This window comes from Plodia interpunctella, chromosome 14, assembly GCF_027563975.2.
Source record: "Plodia interpunctella isolate USDA-ARS_2022_Savannah chromosome 14, ilPloInte3.2, whole genome shotgun sequence".
NCBI lineage: Eukaryota > Metazoa > Arthropoda > Insecta > Lepidoptera > Pyralidae > Plodia > Plodia interpunctella.
In genome coordinates, this window is record NC_071307.1 from 4,306,569 (window position 1) to 4,329,223 (window position 22,655).

The window sequence follows — 22,655 nt, forward strand, 5'->3', positions numbered from 1 at the left end:
TTTAAGTTTATTTGTTTTTTATATATTATTTTATAACAAAAACTTGAATTTCAATCCTTAAACAGTACTTAATTCTTACATATTCACTTTATGTAATTGAACGAGAGATTCGTTAAAATACATTTAGTGAATGGTATTGCTCTAAGTACTAAATAATATATTACTTCTCTGCACGAGTCTTCATAAATAACCCTCTGGTTAATTTTTGAGTGCCTCTGTGGTCTAAGGTCAAGTAGCTTTTAAATAATTGCTTATGAGCTTGTTATTTATTGGGTTGATTATTGGTTGACAGAACATTTGACAAGCAATGTGTTTTAGTCACACGCGTCCTTGAGAAAAGTATAACATTTTTTTCATGATGGATTATATGAACAGTAACTAAGAATTTTGTAGGGTGTGTATGTATATACTTAGTTGTGCTAAAGTAGAATTATTACAGTACTGTACAGTAATTAATACAGTACAGTAGACACAAATAACTCGTAGATTTAAAACTGAATAAATACAAAATCAATAAAAAAGGATTCTGCCTGTCTTTATATTCTATTCAATTGAAACTGAACAAAACTTGTATTTTTATTAAAAATATGACATTTTAAAAATTACAATGAGGTACCTACTTCAATTAGTTATCAAAACAAAAATTTGTCTACTTGGCAAATTATTAGTTAGCTGTATGTTGCACGTACAGAGTAACAAGTATAATAAGAGTAGGCACTTCAACAGGAAAAAAGATTTTATTTCTTTACAAAAGTGTTCATTGTTAAGATGAAATTTTGTACTTTATGTGAGACCTATTTGATTATTAGACAATTCCTTCGAACAATTATAATTAGTCCTTTTCTAATTTTGCTTTCGGTACTTTAATTTTAATCCAGTTCATGTTACTGTCAGACGGCTGTGGGACATTATGTTGAATTTTCACACCTATAAGAAAAAAAATGTTCCGGTTATAATAGTAGGTAGTAGTATAATAGAGTAGTACAATCTGGAAATGGTCTGTAATTATAATATTATAAAAAAGGTACCTTTTCCCAATAGATCAATAATTGGTTTTAAGTTTATTTGTGATCTTTTCGCTGAACCGTGACGAAATCGATACGGTGGTGCTGCAAAAACAGGTGCGAGTATAAGTTAGTAAACACAATAAAATATTCTACAACAATATTTTTTTTAATTACGGGTAGTCCCAGTAGCCGGAAAAAAATTAAAAAATCATTGATCCAGCGACTGGGACCGCGGTCTATTTAATAGCGGTCCCACTTAATGGAATCCTAACCAAAACATTTTTTTTTTTTGAGTTACTACCACAGACTATACACGGCGTAACTATTTTGAGAGGAAAGTCTGAATAATAAAAATTCCATCACATTTCATCACAAAAAGTTCAGTAAAAGTTATATAATATTATATAACATAATAAGAAGCAGGATAAAAACTGTATTAAGAAAAGATAAACATGCGAAAAGATTCACCTTTGTGGTTATATCCGTAAGAGGGTATATTATTCATTTTATGCATGATATTCTCCACCACCCTCTGAAGGTCGTCGACGTAAATTGGTGTTTTTTCATTGTTTTGTGGGTGTTGGTTGTGTTGTGGTGGTTGGTAATATTGTATCGTGGGCGATGTGTGTTGGTGTGTGGGGGACGGTGACGGCTGAAGAGATGGAGGTTGATATTGTGGTGCAGCTTGCGGCAGTGGTAAAATTTGTGGTTGTGAAACTTGTGGTTGTGGCGCAACTTGTGGTTGCTGTACTGATTGAGGTTGTGGAGCTACTTGTGCTTGTACCGCCACCTGTGGTTGCAGCGGCACCGGTGGTGCAGCATGTGGGTGTGGATGTGCGACTTGTGGTGATAATGCATGGTTTACCACGGGAAGTTGTGAGTGATCTGATGAAGAAATAAATAAGACATGTAAGTATTGGAGTTTTGGATTTTTTAATTATAAACTATTTTGGATCTATACCTAACTAGCGGCCCGGCCCGTCTTCTCCCGGGTAAGACCATAATAAGTTATGCACCTAAAACTTCTTAAAAAATCACACTATAAATTAGTGAAAAACGTACAAAAATCCGTCCGGTTGTTTACGAAGTTATCTCGTTCATAAAAACGCTACAGGAGTAGGTACTTATTTTTATAATATGTGAACATTTAAAATATTACTTCATACTAATTTACTATAATATTTATCAGTACCTGCAGTCTACAACATTTTTTACCTATTTTATGTACAGGCTTTCCCATCATTCTGCGTGTTATCTGTTTGGCTGCCGCCGCCGGGTCATCCCTCTCTATCTCAAGTTGAATTTCGAACTTGTGATCAGGAAACTTTTCTGAAATAAAAAGTGAAATAAATGAGAAATAATAATGTTTCGTGTATTATGTATTTATGTATGATATTTAAGGTTATTACTATCATTTATTTATTTTTATTTCGCGGGTCTACTGGAACAAATTTCTATAGAAATAAGTAGGACTTCTGTAATTCGTTTCCTATTTGTAAGTTTTATAATGTTATGTTAGGAACATAAATAAATATAGAATATTATCACCACGTAATGTTAGGTTAATAATTGATTTTTGTCAATCAATGTGCGAACATTACTAAATACTTTTGCTATCGTAGTGTTTGTATAAATAATAATAAAATCATAAAGCAGTTGACAGAAAATATCTACCCAGTATCTGCCCTGTTTCAATTATGGAGTTCTAAATTTTCGAATTTCATTGGCTATTACACAGGCCAAACAGTTACGACGAATATTATGGTTCCGTTTTTTGTTTTTTGCCCTTCGGCTACCGAACCCTAAAAAGCAAGTGAAATTAACGTATAATTAATATTTCGTCATCGAGAAACATATAAACTCACGTTTAATAATTTCCATTGGCCTCAGATACTCATCAAGGAAACTTATTAAACTTTTTTCTGAAACAAAAATTCAAACAATTTATAGCTTCTGAAGCTATGCAACATTCTAGCACAGGAAAATTAGTAGATATTTATTTACCTTTTTCCTTTATGGAACCTATAATAAAACAACAGAAAATATTATTTTTTACATTAAAATACGAGTATCTATGCATTTGTATGTATGACTACATATTTTTAATAAATATAATTAATTTTTAAGAAAATCATATTGTGTTGAGAAATATTTTGTTTTTATGCCCGAACATCAGGGTCGAAGGCGAGAATGCAATGGGGAGCAAGCTAAAACCCCTAGAAAGAAAGAAAGGTCCCTAGATAGAATCTATTCGATAACTCTGAATCAATTTTACAAAGGTGAACTTAATAGTTGAAGATGGTCAGACATAGAAAGTAGGGCAAACTATTTTTATTTACATATTTTTTATCATGGAGTCCCTATGATTCTGGACTACAACAAAGAGAAATGAAATGTATCATAGATTTGTTTTAAAAAATACGCACGGGCCTGTTCCTTCTGTGCATTTTTGTATCCAATCACTATCTGATCTGCATTTATCTTTGACATCGAGTGCGGGACTGAAATTCAAATAATTTTATAATGTTCAAAAGTTATTTTAATTGTAGTTTATATCCATTAGGACTATACAAGCTTAGTGCTAAGTGTGGGCCGTTGAGTGTTGTCTTTTCATTTATTACCTTTAGTAATTGTTCACTTTCATACCTCTTACGTGTAAACTAATGTCCTAATGTAAATTTGAGACAATTATGTGATACAAGCTCAACAATACTATATTTGACAATACATTTATAAATATTTTGACATATAGGTAAACATACACCAGAAAGATCAAGGTCAATCTGAATAGAATCATTTTCTACCATGACCAAACCGCGGGGTTCAAACCTAGGTCTTCCGAAAATGTAAAATCAAATTAAACCACCAAGTTGGATAATTCAAGAGCTACCATTACCATTGCACAGTCGAGCTCCGCTCCGACGACGCATTACGTTGCAGCTCCGTCGTGCTCCGATGTTTTCTATAGGTTTTGACATTGGCGTGCGGTGCTATGCGTCGAAACTTCATACAAATTCTTCTGCGTTGATCCGTCGGATCCGAACGGATTTAAACATGACGGAGCGCGACTGAACAATGGGGACAGGCTATAAATTATTGAATAATACATTTATAACTTAATTAAATTTATTTACCTGACAAGACATATTCAGCAGCATCAATGTATTGGAAACAGATGCAAAATACATAAATTATTATCATATCCTCCTTTGGTTACTTCTTATAAAGGTACATAAAATTATTTGCTTATGTGTTTGCATAAGTCTCAATTAAATATGTAATCAATTTACAGTATATTAGAATTCTCGCTCTATAATTTTGTATGTAACTATTTGTCGCTATTTATTTACCATATTTAATTTACAATTTCCGTTTCGCTTTTGTTGCAGGAAATATTTATTGAAAATTCGACATATTTTAATCGTATAACCTGCCCTGCAATCACATAAAATTCACTATTTATTTAAAATTTAGTACTCCTTTATTAATAAAAAAAATATATCGCGACTCAAAATGTTTGTCTTATTACGTAAAATTCGCGTTAAAAGATTTTATTTGATATCTCTACAATCGATTCCACATATCGACTAACACTAAAATGTAAACAAAGAAAAGTCGTGTGTGGCAAAATATTAAATTTAATAAGAAAATCGATAAAGTTTATTGCGGAATAGAAATTATTGTTTTCGTGGATCTCGATAGTCGTTATTTCAGAGCGTACCTAATGTTTGTTATCGAGCGGGCGACGTCGGCGACAATCGTGAGCATGTGTAGCGATATTAAGCACTATGCTTGTTTGTTATAGATATATATATATATATATATTATCAAATCGGATGAGGTTGCCCCCAAACTAAGTTCGAGACTTGTGTTATACTAACAATAATACTATATTTTATACGATATAAATAGATAAATATTGACGACATCAATCGACTAATGGAAATGGATGAAAAATTGTTGGAATAAGTAAAAAGAACTTCGATGTTCAACGGCTAAGGAAGTAACCGGGAATATCTCAGGTGAGAGAAAAAACAAAAAGAAGCTAAGTAGCATGTGCAGAGCAAATAGGCTCAGATATAAGAGAGCGTTTTACCATACAATTTATTATTATATACTCTAATATTTCGTAGAAAAATAGTGGAACTTGACTTTGAAACTTTGCCTCAATGTTAAGAAAGAGTATATTTGACTAAAAATAATGAATGTATTTCTACATTGCCATTGAAATTCGCTTCTACTTGGGCACCTTCGAGATAAGAACATTGTTGCAGAAAATAATTATAGATAACGCAGAATGAATCCAAAATAGTTTCAAATGTATTCCGTGACTGTATTTGGCCCTTTCTGCATCTTTTTGTCCATAAATGGTCTCTTTTTATTAAGTCCAAAGATGAAACAGGAAAAAGGGAACCGTTTTCCATATTATTTACTTAGTTCTCTAATATACAACACAAACGATGCATTTTTGACCGATATATTAATTCATAGTAATACTAACTACAAAACCTTGTTCATAGAACAACACACTATCTCATTCTCTTATGCCAAATCATTCTGTCATAAGTACACGTACTTACAGCGGCTTTAGGTACATGTATATCCGTGATGTGAAAGTATATGTATATATATTTTCATTCAACTCCATACTTTATAATTTAAGAATATAGATTGAGAGATTTTGCCAAACCTTTCAAATTATTAGCCTGTGGTCCAACGTCAATTCTGCGCTACTCACTCTATGGCGACACCACACCAAGCCAATCAGCGCGGGCTAATTTAGAGGGATTTCTATGCAAATTTAATTACAGTGGTTACTAGTGGCGACCTCTAACGAAGCACCATTACGTCGGTACACTAAGGTATTAATTTTCACGACGGATTTGCTCACGGTTGTCGTATTATCAATGTATTTCTCATGCAGTATTTCGCATAAGCTCGTTTCAAATTCTAGTAATTTATAGCATGTAAAAATGAGTTTCTCAACAACAAGAACACCTATAGTTCACTTGATAAAATTTTTAGTAGGCATCTAATTTTGATTATCATTGGGTACTATTACACTATTTAAGTCTAGTCTAGGGTGATTATATGTACCTATGTATTAAAAAAACCTTTGCGTACATTTGCGATCAACCTCAAATAACTCTTAGTTTTACTGTTCTAATAAATCTTTGCAAATACGAGCACATTTGATACTCCAAATAAGGCATAAATATTCTGTTAAATATATACCTACCACCAATTTTAACAAAACAACTTCGTATTATGTAAAATGGTCTGCAGTTTTATACCAATAGTAACTCTGTTCAAATATAGTTATTCTCATTCTCGAGTCGTAAATAAACTGCAAATTTTAATATAACGACTTGGAATATAGGTACTATTACTATGAAACTGAATAACCGTTTAGCCTTTGCAGAATTCAAATTAGACGCAATGGTATCTTATGGTGGGCAATTGGCACGTCGTTTCAGTACCAACATGGGCCAATTGGCACCATGTTGGTCGAGTGGCCACTCTGGACCCATTAGGCCAGTTCTGAACAAAGGCATGGAGCCTCCTTGTACAATTGTATGAGCTATTTACCTTATCTGTAGAGAGGGCAATCAGACTTGCGGCTGTGTTAACTGTGATTAGGTGATCTTGATATTTGCGTTACTTCATTTTCCTGGTCAGGTAAAAATTGTGAAGGATTTATTCTAAGTATTGTGAAGAATTTAATTTAAGAAGGTATATTTTTGGTAATGGCTGCGGTGAACGATGCGATTGATCGTCCAGCATTTGCAACAATTTTATGCATGCAAAGGATCCCACGGAAAATAGTAAGTAAGTAATCCTCTGAATAATCATCCTTTATTCACAACTGACCTAGCTCGTCAGTGGCAGCTAGTTTAGGAAATAATTTTAACACTTAGTATCAAGAAAATGACACGCGGTAGAGGGCAGTATCGCCGAGTGCCGGTAGGAGCGGGCACCCGCAGGTAACTGCGTTATAACAGTGATAGCGCGCGTGATGTGACCATAGCGGGAACCGATACGCTGCACCCGCGCCGCTGTCATTTCAGACTTATTCTATACTCGCAGCAAAATTAGCCGATACATTCCAGATACCGCTCGCCCTTTCCGCCTCACCAATTAAGTGCTTTTCCTTGCAAATTCGATCGTGATTGTCATTTGTTTTTGTCATTCAAATATTTCATATTAATATTGCCACTGGCATTTTATGTTATCGATTAAATTCCGTAATTATACTTACTTGGAAGTTTAACACGTTTAGGTGCGATTGCAAATTCCAGAATACGATTACGTGAATTTATCAATTAAAATATGTTATAATATCTGTCTAATATATTTTAAAAATTTGTTCAAAATTTGACTTTCTCTCACGTCATAAATTCACATTTCATTTTGCCGTAATTCCCGATAAACGGTCTAGCGTTTTGTCAAACAATTTTTGTTAATGGACATCGCTTTCAAGTAAGTACTAAAAGGAATCACGACTTAAAAAGTATGGCACGCGCTATCGCGGCAAGCACACGATGATCGCTGGGGCGTGGTTTGCTTTACATTACGAGAGTTATACGACCACTCAGTGATGCACAACAACTTAAGCGGGCAATGTAATATGACTCTTGATCTTAGTTCTATTATGGAGTTGTTAGTCTTGCCCCTAAATAAACCTATAACAGAAGTGTCCGGAGATGTCGTGACGTGACATAACTTTGTAATCTCGTATAAATTGCGTATACTTAGTGACTTTATAGACCTTTTAAGGTAGAAAATTTAAGATGATGATAGGCACGTTCATAATTAAGATCCAGGTGATAGTAGGGTCGTGATGTGGTGTGGGTGGTTCCGCTTCCGAGGTCATGGGTGGTCCCACTTTGCCCAGTTTTGGTATGCTACTGACGGGCAGTGGAAAATGAATTGATTGGAGATAAGAGGTGTTTAGTTTCTTATTATGGAGTTATAGACTGATTCATAACGTATGTTACTATAATAACGGGACTTAACATAAGAAACATATATTCTTATATAGCGGGGATCATAAACAATCACATCGCTTTCTACATTTCGTAAATAAAAGAACATTTTCTTCAAATTTGGACAATGGCTAAGTTGTTCTTATATTATACTTACCTAATAAGATTTAGATTGTTTTTCTTTCCGTTTTCTTTCTACTAATGAATAGCCAAACTACAATGTTTACTATTACGACATTTTGCTTGATTTACTATAAAACGTTGTCTAGATAAATTAAAATGTAAAATGTTTACCAGTCTATTTAGATACCACGTGCGTATGACATTTTCTCGCGCATTATATTTATGGGCAGTTAATGTATTAAGCGGCAAGTCTATACAGCTTATCATTAGACCTGATATAATAATACTAAAAATGAAGCTAAAACCCAGTTTGTTAATCTAACTTGCATATTCAACCGTACCGCCCGCCCTGTCATAAACAAAATCAAGACAAAAAAAAAATACAAAAGGCATTTACATACATATAGTAAAACCGCTGGACAACAGAGAGTGAGCTAAATTTGTCCAGTTCTTTTGAGTACTATAACTTTGTCTTGAACAACAATCCATAATTCCACAGCGCATCTCACAAAATGCGCAGATTGTAAAATAGAGGTAGCGCGGAATGCCAGCGACGTAATAAAGTTGGCCCCATCGCCCCGGGTCAGTACGGTAGCGTCGTGTGTGGCATCCGATGCTCAAATAATATACTGCTGGACTCCTCATATCTCAACGGGAAGTAGTTTGCATGCGGCAAACACCTATCTTTTGGAATAATCTGTAAACGGGAGCACTGCGCCGTAACAAGTCTCAAATTTATTTCTCTCACAAAGAAAGTTCAACTTTAAATGTTGAGTATTAGAGTACAAAATTCCTTGACTATTTTCGGATATTACCATCTTTTAGAAGCAGATAATGTCACCGAACACATTATTATTTATCGTAAATTCGTAATTGCGTATATCGAACAAGTGCAGCATCAAATGGTCTAATATTATACATTAAACTGTGGGTTTTCGATATACGTTAAATTGAATTTGTGGATGATGTGGATTTTATTAAATTATGTATATACGCAGTTTATTCTAAGCGCAGTTCTTCTTTTAAAGTAGCCCTTATATATGGCTCCTACATTTTTACCAAGTGAGAATGCATAGGTTGATATACGTCTTTCCAATTTAGAAGCTAAACTCCAAATTGCATAAATGTATTTTTGATTATATTAGATTATATGCTACAAATAAGTACAAATAATCGAAATTATGTCAGTTCCCTCATGAAGATTTTTTTCTATTATCTTTTATGTGGTGATTGGGCGAGTCACGCCAGGCGCGTATGCGGGTGGATTCTATTCCAGATTCTATTTAAAATACAGACAAACCTTTCAAAAAAAAAAAACCGACATACAGAATGAAGATAGAGTAAATGGCATCTTTGTCTCGGATAAGTCCTCGTAATTCTAATTTGGTGTAACAAACACCGTAGATGGTGACACTAGATGAGGCAGTTAGCCCGTTTCATCGCTTCATTAGGAGAAGGTCAGGGCGACGCCTCTGGTGCTAATGCGGTAGATGGTAGTTACGATTATGTTGGTAGGTTGGTACCGCTGATCAGGACGAATAAGTTATTAAAAAAATTAGCAGTTTGAAAATGGAATTCCAGGATATCACTTTGAATACGGATTATATGGATTACTACACAGGGTTCGATCCACACTCGTATGATGTTTTTAAATTTAACGGTCGAAACGCTCTGAGAACCAGTTTGTTACCAGAGCGACATAGGTTAAAATGCACCAAATAGGTTTGATGGTATTGTCAAGTCGTAATAACGCTGGAATCTGCTTCGAACCGGTCCATGTGGAAATATATAGAAGAAGAATATTATTTAAATTAGTAGCAGCATTGATTCAGTCGGTTGCTTAATTAGAAATAGTAGAAATAAGTACCAGTAATGTGTTTTATTGGTTCATTTGATGGCGGATGCAAATAAATGACATCCAATCCCACCTGGTCTAACGGTTAAGTCTTGTTATTTCCAATAAAATGAATTGGGTTATTCTATATTCACCAAATGTCGTCTCATCCTATCTCAACTCATCCGAAACTAATGTTCCTCGGATGCGTAAATAACTTGAACGCTGATGAATTATAGCAGCATTCCAGTGATTTGGCTTTAGCCAGGCAGCTGGTCATAAAATCAGCGCTAAATCTTTAAAAGATTTTCACGTGGATGTATGAATTTAGAACAGATAATAGTGACAATTTTAATTGGCAATCACTATCTTCAAACCAATGTGTTTAATTTTACATATATACATATAAGAGATCTTTATTGTATTATTATAATATTATCTCTGATGTATATAAAATAAAATATAAAGTGTTTATAACATAAAATAAACTGGAAGAAACCTAGTAAAGTTTCAAAAAGAGTATTTTACAAGATGCTCCATTGTCTACGTGCCCGCAGTTAGACTGTACATAATTGTGATATTTATATTATAGATAATTTATTCAGCCATCATTTCCTAGGTATCTGTAACATCACAGTCACAGTGTAAAGTCCACAGAATAACTATTTTTGGATAATATTGTTTCAGGCATCATCACTTTTCTTATATATTAAAACTGATAAGTAATATAAAAGGCGTGTGTTCGACAATGGATTTATTGCAAGACTGACTGACCGATACACTATATGATGATATAAAAATTAGAGTAGATACCAAGCCAACAAACACATAAGTAAGGTATGTATGCCATTAAATGTTAATTTCTAATTTCGAAATATATTAAAGTATGTGCGCTTACAAAAAATTAGCTGATAAATATAAATAACGGTACGGCCACGTTGTTTTTGCCTGACTTATTATGATATTTAATAATATCTTAAAAAAAAACGTGTGGCCATTTGACGCTTGTCCCCAACGTCTTTCCCCCATTGAGGCCATTTTCCTGCTATGAAATTATAATAAATTATGAGAGTGAACTGGGAACATTTACTTATTATCGGTTATTCCTCTTTGTTCCAATGTCTTGTACCTAGGTGGTACACCCACATGGGGACAAGCGGAAAAGCCCATCAAGAGCACAGACATAATTATTGTCACGTTTGTACAGCATAATTACTTTAAATTTTTACCCTTTGATGGCACAAGACGATACACAAACAGGTCTAAATTATAACACCCTGCGTTTTCATCGAGGTTTAAGCAAATATAGGCCATGAATATTTCTATTTTAATTTACCAATTAGTGAAAAATATCCTCCTGCCTTATACCCATCACTAACGACATACCGTCATTGCGACATCTTTATTCCCTATCCCATTATGTCAGTCTCGGTAGATTTCCCTAGGTTTGTTTATACGCGCGTATATCAAGACGCAGGAAACCGACTCCGAGAGACTGTAACGGGAGTGCCACGATCGACAGGTGCCGTACTGGCGTGTACAAAAGTGATTATTATACAATATACAAAAGTATTAACAATTAAACTAACGTAAGAAATAAACATTGTTAATGAAAATACGTCGATAACCACATGTGAGTGACCCGTATTTTCATGATAACAATATTAGAATCCTACTGTCCGTTAACTATGGCTCCACTCGTGGCAAAAAGTAGTGTATGTCACACAAATTTAATACGTCATTTGCGCACAAAAAAAGAATAAACAAATATACACACATGAATAATATTACTTTGGCCTTCATATAATATTATTGTCTACAAATTTTATTCAGAATTCTTTCAGATGCTCTGTTTATTCATCAATCGTATCTACCTATATCAGAGCTTGGCGTTTATTTCAAATACTACTGGACTCATTTCGATAAATATTTACTGGTAATCATCCCGAAATTCTTACTTGATTATAATTATGTTAAGTTACGACACGTAGGCTTTTAGAAAATATCGTAAATTTATTACTTTCTCTATTTGTTTTTAGTTCAGTCATTATTTCCCTAACATTTCAACCATAATACTACTGACTACTGTAATTTTAATAATTGTATACAATTATGTTAAATCATAAACTTGGAATTATCGTTTAAGTATTATGTGCTCGGATACCCCTGCTCGCATCTTAATGGCGGGAAGCGGGGTACAAATTAAAATACGTCGCATCTGACTGACATTTTCACAGTGAAAGTAACACTATAAATAATTTTATGTTTCAATTATAGTGAATGTTTCTAAAGAACTGAGATGCGTCTAAACAGATTTAGGTAACGTTTTTTAAAGAAAGTCCATAAAAGGATTCATAAATGAAATAAAAGACAAGGTTCTTGTCAACGCTCAATCTATACGAGTCTAGTTCTTATTATATGTTATATATGATTACAACAATTGATGTAAAATATTTTGATTTAATAAATTAAAAAGATATATATGAAGGCCTACGACACGCCGTCTCTTAGATTTGCAAATACATTAATTTTGAATTAAAACTCTGGTTACATAAATATTCTAATATTAGGGTCCCAATATTTGCAGGTCCCTAGGCAAATGCCTATTGTATTTAAAGCAAAGGGAGAATTATTTTTCTTTGAGTACATAATATTTCGCTCCACATTTACTTTTCAAAATTCTAAATACGTCATCATTTGGAATCGTCTTTCTTTGCTGATGCTGTGTAAAATTAATTTTCTTTAAAAAAAAATCAGATCTGTCCTTTGAAATATCCGGGGCAGTATTGCTATCGCATAGAGGTCGGTGTGTGTATAGTAACTTTGACATACAAACACTATAACACGTCTTTATTCCCTACAAGGTAGGAAGAGCCAAGAATCGCGAAACTGGAAGACATATGGAAAAATACTTTTAAAAACCCCAAAGTAAAGACAAGTATAGAATAAAAGCACATAAGATTTATTATGGCGACCGTACGGACCAGAAGTCTGGAGGCGATGATAATTAAGTCAAGGCAAATGACCACGAAGGCTTGTTGCCGCCGTATCTTCGAGCCCCAGGCTGCGGCTCACCCCGCGACGGGTTCATAGTACAGTCAACTGCGTATTAAGTTATACATGGGCTTCTATGCGGTTGTATTAGCAGCGGTAGGTCCGCATGCTGTTGGCTGTAGATTGACTAAGGGGTAAGGCACACTGTAGGCTGATTTATTTTTTGACGAAAATAAAAAGAAAAGTGTGATATACTTACCTACTTTGTTCTCTGTCACAATAAAATTCTTAATCGATGATAAATAGCATAGTAATATCAAGTATAGTATAGTATAGTAAGTCATAATACCAAGTATTACTTTCCGAATTGATAGTATTTGAAAATATTAAGAAGTTGGAAATAATGTATTTATTACGTACAAATTTTACAAAAACAGACATGTAATATTCTGAAACTATTATATAAGTTTTTTTAAGCTGTTCCGAAGACTGATTTAGAAGAATGCTGGTAATAAATAGATTATTTATTTCATCAGTTTCGACTCTACTGATCTTCTACTTTCACTGTTCCTATACAGGCATGAAAATCATTCATAGAATTTAATATATTGTGTGTACAAGACTGGCTGCGATGTGGCATGCGTTGCCTGAAGGAGTGTTTGACATTAGCTAGAAATAACATTGATGATTCCTTTCCATGTTTATGCTTCAAACGAGCTTTCCGCGAACTTATCATAGTTACGAACCTGCTTATTGTGAAACACCCAGTATATTACAGTAGATTTGAACTCATCTCGGTGATACATGAGTACATAATATGAGTAATTAAAATGTTGTTTAATATGGCAAGAATTAATACAACCGATTTTGAGTAATGAGAAACTTTACTGCGAGTAAACTCGATTATCATGAATATTATTTTTTATAGCATAGTAGGCAAATAAGCGCCTAAAGCTTAAGCAAACACTGCAGCTTGTGGATATCAGCGACCACACATAAAACGATAGACTCTTGTCATGGAGGCATTAATGTCGAACCTATTAGAGAACACCGCGGAGGGAAGCTTTTTCATAGTTTGTACAGTATAGAAAAACGGACTGTAGTTGATTGACTATATTTCATAAAATATTAATTATAATTTATATAGTGAACCAGAACTATTCCAAAGTCTATGAAATTACTAAACACCTGAAGCAAAAGACTATCTTCGGGACGTGTTAATTTTCAATAATAAAACAGTTATCTTTTCACTAAAAGGGTCAGCTGAACGTCTGGCTGTGATATGTCAGTTGTAGAAGATAAGGCTGGGCATTGGTAGATTTATTGCCGCAAATCCCTAAAATGCCCACACAAATCAATAGAAATCCCGGGCGCTATCAGGCCGCACTACAGTACACACATTTGCATGGGCCAACGACGCTCGCGTGTTGCCGCCCACTCCGTGCAATACTGCGCAATCGGTACACGTATCGCAATTGGCTGTTTTCCCTGGCTCCCAGTGTCTGACTCCAACTTAGGAGTGTGAACAATTGGTGCGAATTGGAGATTTCGACAATATATATTGGAATCCGATTTTGAATCTTCATTTCATCATTCTTCTCCAAATTCTTTCGATGGTTGAAGTAAATTTATGAACAAAAAACTCGCACATTTGTTTTCCCGTTGTTTTTTTCAATTTTATTGTATGGGATTGTAGAGAGAACTTTTTTTTAATTAAAATCTTGTGAATAGCTGATGTAATCAGCGAAATGTGGTTTATTTAACATCAAAAATATTATACGTACCTGCATGGTTTTCGGCGGCGAAAACGAATGATATTTTTTCCAATTGTACCCAATGGGGAAAAAGCTTGAGAGACAGCGGGAACAGCCGATCGGAATTACGTTAAGCAGTGTAACTAAAACAATGCATTTCTACACGCATACAAAAAGCATAGGCTTTTTGCTAAGTGCGACGCGACATGCGAAGATCATTGCATCAAACGCTCTAACGAAATCGCGCCATTCTCACACGCCGCGCGGCAACCATTTAATGAATTTAGAGTATTGAAAGTTAAAGGATTATTAATTATATTTTTTTCTCGCATGTTATCGGTATCAGCTCAAAGTCCACATCAAAAATAAGCCGTAATTTTTGGTGATTCGTGTTTGATTTTAAAACTGGCTGCCTGTTTGATGTCAACCCTCTTTAGGAATGCTGCTGTTATCTTATAGCTGTCAAGGCTTTTTAATTCTTCCACTGGAAGAGTTGGATTGATTCAGTTCTATGGCTGGAAATACAATTACAATTCATTATTCGTATATTCCATAAAATATTTTTTACCAAAGTAAATCTTATGCTATGGAGAGAGATGAGAAATGGATGGATGGATGGGAGATGGAAAAATAAGGGGGAGGCCTTTGCCCAGCAGTGGGACACAACACCTAAAGGCTCGATAAAAATAAATATATACAAAAACCTTCCTCATGATCTAGAAAATTGAGAAAATGGCAAACAGACGGAGTGGGCGTTATAATATTAGCGACCAAATTGTATAAATAAAATAAATAAATATATTAGGACAAATAACACAGGTTGATCTAGTCCCAAAGTAAGTTCTAGACTTGTGTTATGGGATACTAACTCAACGATACTATATTTCATAACAAATACATATATAGATAAACATCCAAAACCCGGGCCAATCAGAAAAAGATCATTTTCCATCATGACCCGACCGGGGATCGAACCCAGGACCTCTTGTTTCAAAGGCAAGCACTTTACCACTTCGCCACTGAGGTCATCATACACACGTCGTTGTGTATATAAATATCATCAAATGTAGATAAATATGCAATGATTTATTTTACGATATTGCACGAGTTGTTTATTCAGCTTTATTAGTCGGTAAGCACTTGTAATGAAATCAGCGCTAATTACTATTACAGTTTGTAAGTTCTACTGCGTTTGGTAGACTGACATTTTCTTGCGGCGTAAAACAGATCAAGACTACCTGTTAAATCAACGCAAATTATTTAGAATGAGTTGCACCAGTCAACTATGACAAAATGGCGTACTTTGCGTTTTCCTGGGTAGGTTAAAGTTAACGTCAAACATGACTGGTGCAAACCACTCTTAAGTTAATTAGAATAGAGAACGTAATACGATATAATTCAAATATCTGAAGATTGTTCTAAAACCTGATATGCATGAGACGCGATCGTTTAAGGTACGATTCTGAATATCAATCAAAACAGAGAACAGCAGTTAAACATTATAGTCGAAATCCTCGCCGATAATCAAACGTTTGGGCCACTTTTTGACATATTTCGGCCAGTATCAGGCAGAGTATACGACCACTGAGTCTAACCTTTTATGTGACAGTTACATGCAAGGGGATGATACGACAACTTAAATAGCATAATTTTTTTCATATTGCGTATTACTGTCTTATACATAAACATTTGATAAAAAAGTATTTTTTATGAAATATCTGGCACAAAGTAGACAGCGCGCGTGTGACACCCCTAGTGTTGCAGGCATCCAATACTGCGGTCAAATGAAGTCATTATTTTTTAGCACACTTGCCGAAATGCCACTAATATTTGACCATAAAAACATGATGACGATGAGTGTGAAATGCAATACAACCATGTCTACATCTAAAGCTATCATTGGAACAGCACCTTTACTTGTGCAGTATCGTCGCGGCCGCCGAGCGGTGTCGGGTGTCGGGAAGATCAGCTTACCCATCGGCATATCACGAGTGTCAAATGTCAGAGAGCTGTACAACTTAACGGCTCTGATTCTTTCACACGTATAGCGTAATAGTTCACACTTCGTTTGATTCCTGTAGGAATTTTGGGATGAAAAGTCTATGTGCTATTTATTTATTACCTACTTTGATATACTTTTTGACTATGTACTTTGATATATTATTAAAAAAAACGTAATATATAATAATGGTAAGCCCTTCTGGCATGATAAGGACCAACACTGATCAAATGAGTTTCTTTCGGCATTTCTTCTCAGCAGTGGTCGTTCCGAAATGCCAGTAGTTTGTAGCTTGTGAGAAATAACTATTTAATATAAAGATTGACGTGAAAAAGTGCCTATGAAGGTCTGAATAAATAATTTTAGTTTTGATTTAGAATTTAACTTTATTACAAACTTATGAAAAAGGCGCATTTAAAGGCTGATGCTTTTGTTACAAGCCAAGAGGTGATGCTGAGAGAAAATATTTTTTTAGTTGATACATAAGTATGTAAAACCAATTGTTCTATGATGGAGGTAATAAATATAGGAATGTAAAACAACTGTTTTATAATAGGGGTAGTAAATTTAATATAAATTTAGTAATAATAAAGATACTGAGACTGAAGTTTGCGACTTGTTAAAATTATACGTATATATCTCTACGCATAATTTATGTTAATAAGACATTATAAATCCAATAATGTATTATTGAAGCACTACGCCTATCACAATTCTAAGACATGGAAATAAAATATCTAGAAGGGTAAAGGGTATGTGATTAATCAATATATGTCTACTACAATATAATGCCTTAAGTTAATCTTAAAATATAAATAATGCAAAAAAATATAAAAAAGAGATATATATATATGCGACAGAAAATGCAGGAGATTGCATATTATCCCATTATGCCAAAACTGCTGGACATAGTGCGATGAAATTGACTCTGAATCGGCAACCGAAGTGCGATTTTAAGTGTGTTAAAATTTACGGCGCCACCCACCCTAAGTAACTCCGTCGGTCTTATAAATATCGAAATTAACATTAATCATCGTTAACGTTTACTTCATAGACTCGCACACGACCAGCGAAACCTAATAATTAATTTCTATGTGACACATATACACAATTTTTAGCAAATCTTCTCAATTAAATAGATATTCTATCCAGAAATAATTATATTCAAATAACCAACGACAAACATTGAATACAATTTTTCCATCAATAATTATTATCTTCGCGTCAGTTTTACATAGGAAACTGGATTGATTATTGGCATTTATAGTTGAATGGCTAAGTGGAGAGCTCGTATAATTACAAATAATGTTGTAGTGTCGATGATACCGAGCTCTGAATAACTGAATATGTTAATTAGATGTTGGTTATCGATAATCTTATATCGATAGTTTTGTCGATATTTGAAATCAATATCCTATCGATAATATTTCTTCAGTTTGTTGTATTAACAAAAATTGGCAATCTCAGAACGAGGTAAAGATATCGATAGTATTTTCTTGAAAAAAAAAAAGAAAAAAAAAGAAAAAAGAAAAAATAATGAACTATTGTTATTACCAATTTATTCGATATTTATTACTTAATTCTGTGTTATCGATATTTATTAATTAATGTGTGTAATTCTGTGTCTGTGTGATGAGCGGAAAAAATTTGGTTCTGGCAAACTATATAATGACAATTTGTAACGTTTTGTGATACCTAACTAAATATTTTTTATTTATTTCTTAATTGATTTTCTAGGTGTTTTTCGTGGTCAGCTATCGATATAAAATCTATCCACGTTTTCACATCACGAATGTGGCGTCGTAATACGTGTCGTATAGCCGATACATATATGTTAAAATGCAAATTTGTTTAGTGTTAGTGATTTAGTAATTATTATTAGCTTTTGTCGAGCTGGTTCGTTCGCATAGATGTTTCCTTCAAGACTAATTTTTCAACATATTGAAAGTGAGTTCCTATAATAAAGATGCACCAGTCAGCTAACTAAACGTAAAATTCGCCAGTTTATCTAAACAGCGGCGGCGGCGCGCAGGTTAAAGTTAACGTCAAAGTTAACTGGTGCAATAACAGCTGGGACTTCAAGATCTGAATTGTAAGTTTCAAAATTATATCAAAAAATAAAACGAAAGGAGAAATTCGGTATTACACATATAATTCGCACGTAAAAACGCTATGTACAGTCGTCACGACTTCAAGCTATCCAAAATCATTGCAAATTCGCTGGTACCGCCGCCGCAAGTGCAAGCTTTACGTGCGGTTTAGTGTACCTTCATGATACACATTAAACGACATTAATTATAATTATCTACAACATATCTCGAGCCACAATTACTCTTGTCCCAAACAGTCGAAGTATTTAAGGAAGTGATTTAGTAAACCTTATCCACAGATCTGGTCAGACAGGTAGCATTTAATTTCTACAAATCCTATATTATTATGAGTCATTGTTCAACCATATGGCATTTTATAACAATATCATTTCTTACATAAATTTTGACTGGGTATAATTCTACATAAGCAAAACCGATTGTTTAGATTATACACAATAAAGAAAATCCGATTTTATTTTATTATCAAGTCAAGTTTGTATTATTTTATTACAATCTACAATATGTTGATACAAATTCCAAAAAAGTCGTTGTGTGTATTTCATTCCACGAAATGACCACGACCCTCAGCCCTGAGGAATATGACTATGATGAAGAAGAGATACACAAAAGCGTAACTTAAAAAATAGGCTATTTCGTGTTTTGTATCTAAGAATTCTATAAATAACTGAACTCACCATTAAGCTTGAAGCATATTTATAGTCAGTAATGACAAAGAACTTTAAGTACTGTAATTGTGTGTATCGTAGGTAGGTACCTATATAATCTGTCTATAATTAATCGATCATAATCAGTTATTTGGTAGCTAACGATATAGGAGTGGATCTGGTGTACATAATATGCAATATCCATAAAAACGGACGCAAATCATCCTTTAAGAGTAACTGAATTTTCATCTTTTTAAAGTAACTGAATGTGAAAATCTATTCCATATTTCATCAAAATTGACCCTGATCAGTTTAACCACAAAAGCGTGACAAACTTTTGTATTTATAAATTAGAAAATTTAGAAGTATGGATTTATGCGGCATCTAACCTAATATAAATCTACTTTATGTACTTTATGTAGTTCCATATCACAATTTCAATTGCATATTCAATATTTAATTGATGAGGTAAACAATGCGGAAGGTCGTCATACAAGCTGGAGGAATATGATATATTATTATCGCAGGGTATCTGAGGTGGTCTATCAATCTGATAACATTGTATTGTTTGTTCATTGTTTAATTGTTTTATATTTTCAATATTAATCTTCTTCTTTTTGAGATCTGCCAGTAGGAATAATTTACAGCTAATCCAATATGTTCTGTTTTTTTTACTAAGATTTAAAAATACCAATTTTTGATAAAAGTTTAATGCTAGCTTGGTTTTATAAAAATATATATTTTTTATTCGGCTTTCAGTGTCAAATCTAAAACTGCCATAAATATTAAATTAAGTTGAGTTCTATTTATTTTTCCGTAGTATTAGTATTTAAAGATTTGAAAATGTTACCGACTTCATAAACAAAATATGATGCAGGCATTTAATTAAGTATTGAATCATAAATAAAATTTATTACATTCTAAATTTAAAATTATCAGCTTTGTTTGACAAGCATTTTATGTAATAACAGTCGACATCACATCAACCTACACAAATTCTTAGCAAATTCATCTCTGTCACCGACGCTTAAGAGGTCCATGCATGCAACTATTGACATGTAAATGAATGTAATCCAGTCGACCCTTAATAGATCATTATGCCCCTATAATAGGGGCGAATTTTTAATGTATTTTGGTATCGGTATGTGCGGTCGAATGTACGTACCGCCGGGCAGTATGCTTTTATATGCAATTTACGATAAATGGTTCGGCCTATATTAATGACTATAATTTATCGGTTGATTATTATAATGAGTTTTCAGGTTTCATGCCTCTACATCACTATGTTACTTTGAAGACGTGCCAGTTCGCACGATGTTCGGTATCCTTTATGTGCGCTACACCAGTCAACTTTGACGTTACTTTAATCAGCGTAGAAAAACGCAAGTTCGCTATTTTAATCTAAAGCAGGTCGGCGCACAGGTTATAGTTATCGTCAAAGTTGGTGCAACCCACTCTTACTAGTCAGACCATTGGCATATCACATCATCTTTCACGACATCACATCTTGGGTTTGCCTCTTCTGTCAGGGCCAATACTTTATATATAGGTAAGTAATTTATACTAATCTATTAAAAATATTTTAATAACGTTCGAAATGACACTTCAATAAAATTGTGATATTATAAATCGATCGTAAATGACGCTTAGGTATGTTTGACATCATAATTGCGAAAGACAAATGCTATATAATAAATATTACTATACAACAAAGAAAATTATAAAATGACAATTATTGCCATCTACAAATATGCAGGGATTCTGCGATTTTCATATATAACTGCAAAAATCATCTAAAATAGGTAATAAGGTTTATATAACCCACCCCTTTATCATAGAATTAGTATTTTAGAACACAAACACAGAAAATGACGAAATTTTCTTTACGAATCGAAATTGAAGACGTGTGTTGTATCTATCTGATACAACACACGTCTTCTATCTTAAATCTTCTATCTTGTATGTCAGTTTGCTACAGCACAGGCAAACTCTAAACATATCAGGTCCAGTATCTTGCCGCACTTTGTACTATACACACTTAAAATAGAAAAAAAAAAAAACATATTTCAGTGATATGAATTTTATAAGAAATCATCATCTTATTTTGTCTTTCGAAATAAATGGGTATATATTTATTATATATCATGTTAAATATTGTTGTCTTTTATATAACTGTTTGTTTTCCATATAAATTTAAATAAAAAGTGGCTCCACTAGGATTGTAGCCGGTGGAACCCAGTCGCAAACTGTGAGTTATTGAGAATAGATTGCCAAACCATCGACAGTAAGTCCCGGGTTGCAGTCCGCATAAACGAGCGTGATAACGTTCTGTTAGCGTTATCAGCGCACATTCACCGCGATCTAGTGCCACTGATGGACCTTGATACTTTCAGTTCATTTAACTCTTACTGGTGCCCAGTGGTGGGAGAACAAGTAGTTCCAAGGGATAGTAATCTGTAAAAAAAATGTATCTGGAGATATTAGAAAACTTACCAATATCTATTTACTAATGATCTATATCAGAAATATCTATTACCATATCTATATCTTTCTTCTTTACAACTTTAAAAAATCTACGGTCGGACTGATATTTTAGATTGTTCCACGATAATATTTTTATAGCGTATTTATTCATGGTATATATATGATGTAAAGTATTTATTTTATTTTATTTCTGACGGGATCTCACCGAAAATAGTTCCTCAACTTCTAAGGATTTTTTTCATTAAGGATTATTTCGGGATGATCTGCGAAACCAACGACCAAGTATTTTAGAACCAGATTTTTTTTGACATATTTTCCTTACGGTTTGGAAACTATTCACGACATTTTCCCAGGAAAGTACTATGTATCTATCAAATTATGGGTTCAAAAACCAAGACTGCTTGGTCGCTATAGACACTAGAGATCATGCGATGTTTGACGCTGGAGTCAAGGAGAGCGGCCGGCGTCGACCACGCCTTCCCCCCTCGCACCGCAGCCCCCACCCCGCCACTACGTCGCTCCAATTGTTGGTTATAACAGATCCTGCTCCTAATGTTATGCTGGTTGAAGGACGCGATAATTACTCACGTGGTTCCAGATAAAAATACCTAGTTTATGAATTGTCTTGTTTTAAATTACATTGTTTTCCTAGTATATGAAAACTATAAAGATCTGACAAAAGGATTTTAAATGTATGTATGTAGGTAGGTGTAGATTAA

The 22,655-nt window shown here is 33.9% G+C and overlaps 1 protein-coding gene across 2 annotated transcripts; it reads right to left on the minus strand.

The window, feature by feature from the left end:
- Nucleotides 1-536: 536 nt before the first annotated feature.
- Nucleotides 537-4,638, minus strand: LOC128675600 (activating signal cointegrator 1 complex subunit 2 homolog). 2 transcript variants are annotated; one of them, XM_053755110.1, is made up of 9 exons: nucleotides 4,537-4,638; nucleotides 4,142-4,442; nucleotides 3,434-3,508; nucleotides 3,012-3,029; nucleotides 2,873-2,929; nucleotides 2,223-2,336; nucleotides 1,476-1,892; nucleotides 1,029-1,109; nucleotides 537-927 (listed from the first exon to the last, which is right to left on the minus strand). In XM_053755110.1, exons 2-9 carry the CDS (start codon nucleotides 4,206-4,208, stop codon nucleotides 833-835), a joined length of 924 nt encoding a protein of 307 aa, XP_053611085.1. In that variant the 5' UTR covers nucleotides 4,209-4,442; nucleotides 4,537-4,638; the 3' UTR covers nucleotides 537-832. The 2 variants fall into 2 exon arrangements, with proteins under 2 accessions (XP_053611085.1, XP_053611084.1); XM_053755109.2 differs by having other exon boundaries at nucleotides 4,142-4,629.
- Nucleotides 4,639-22,655: the final 18,017 nt, after the last annotated feature.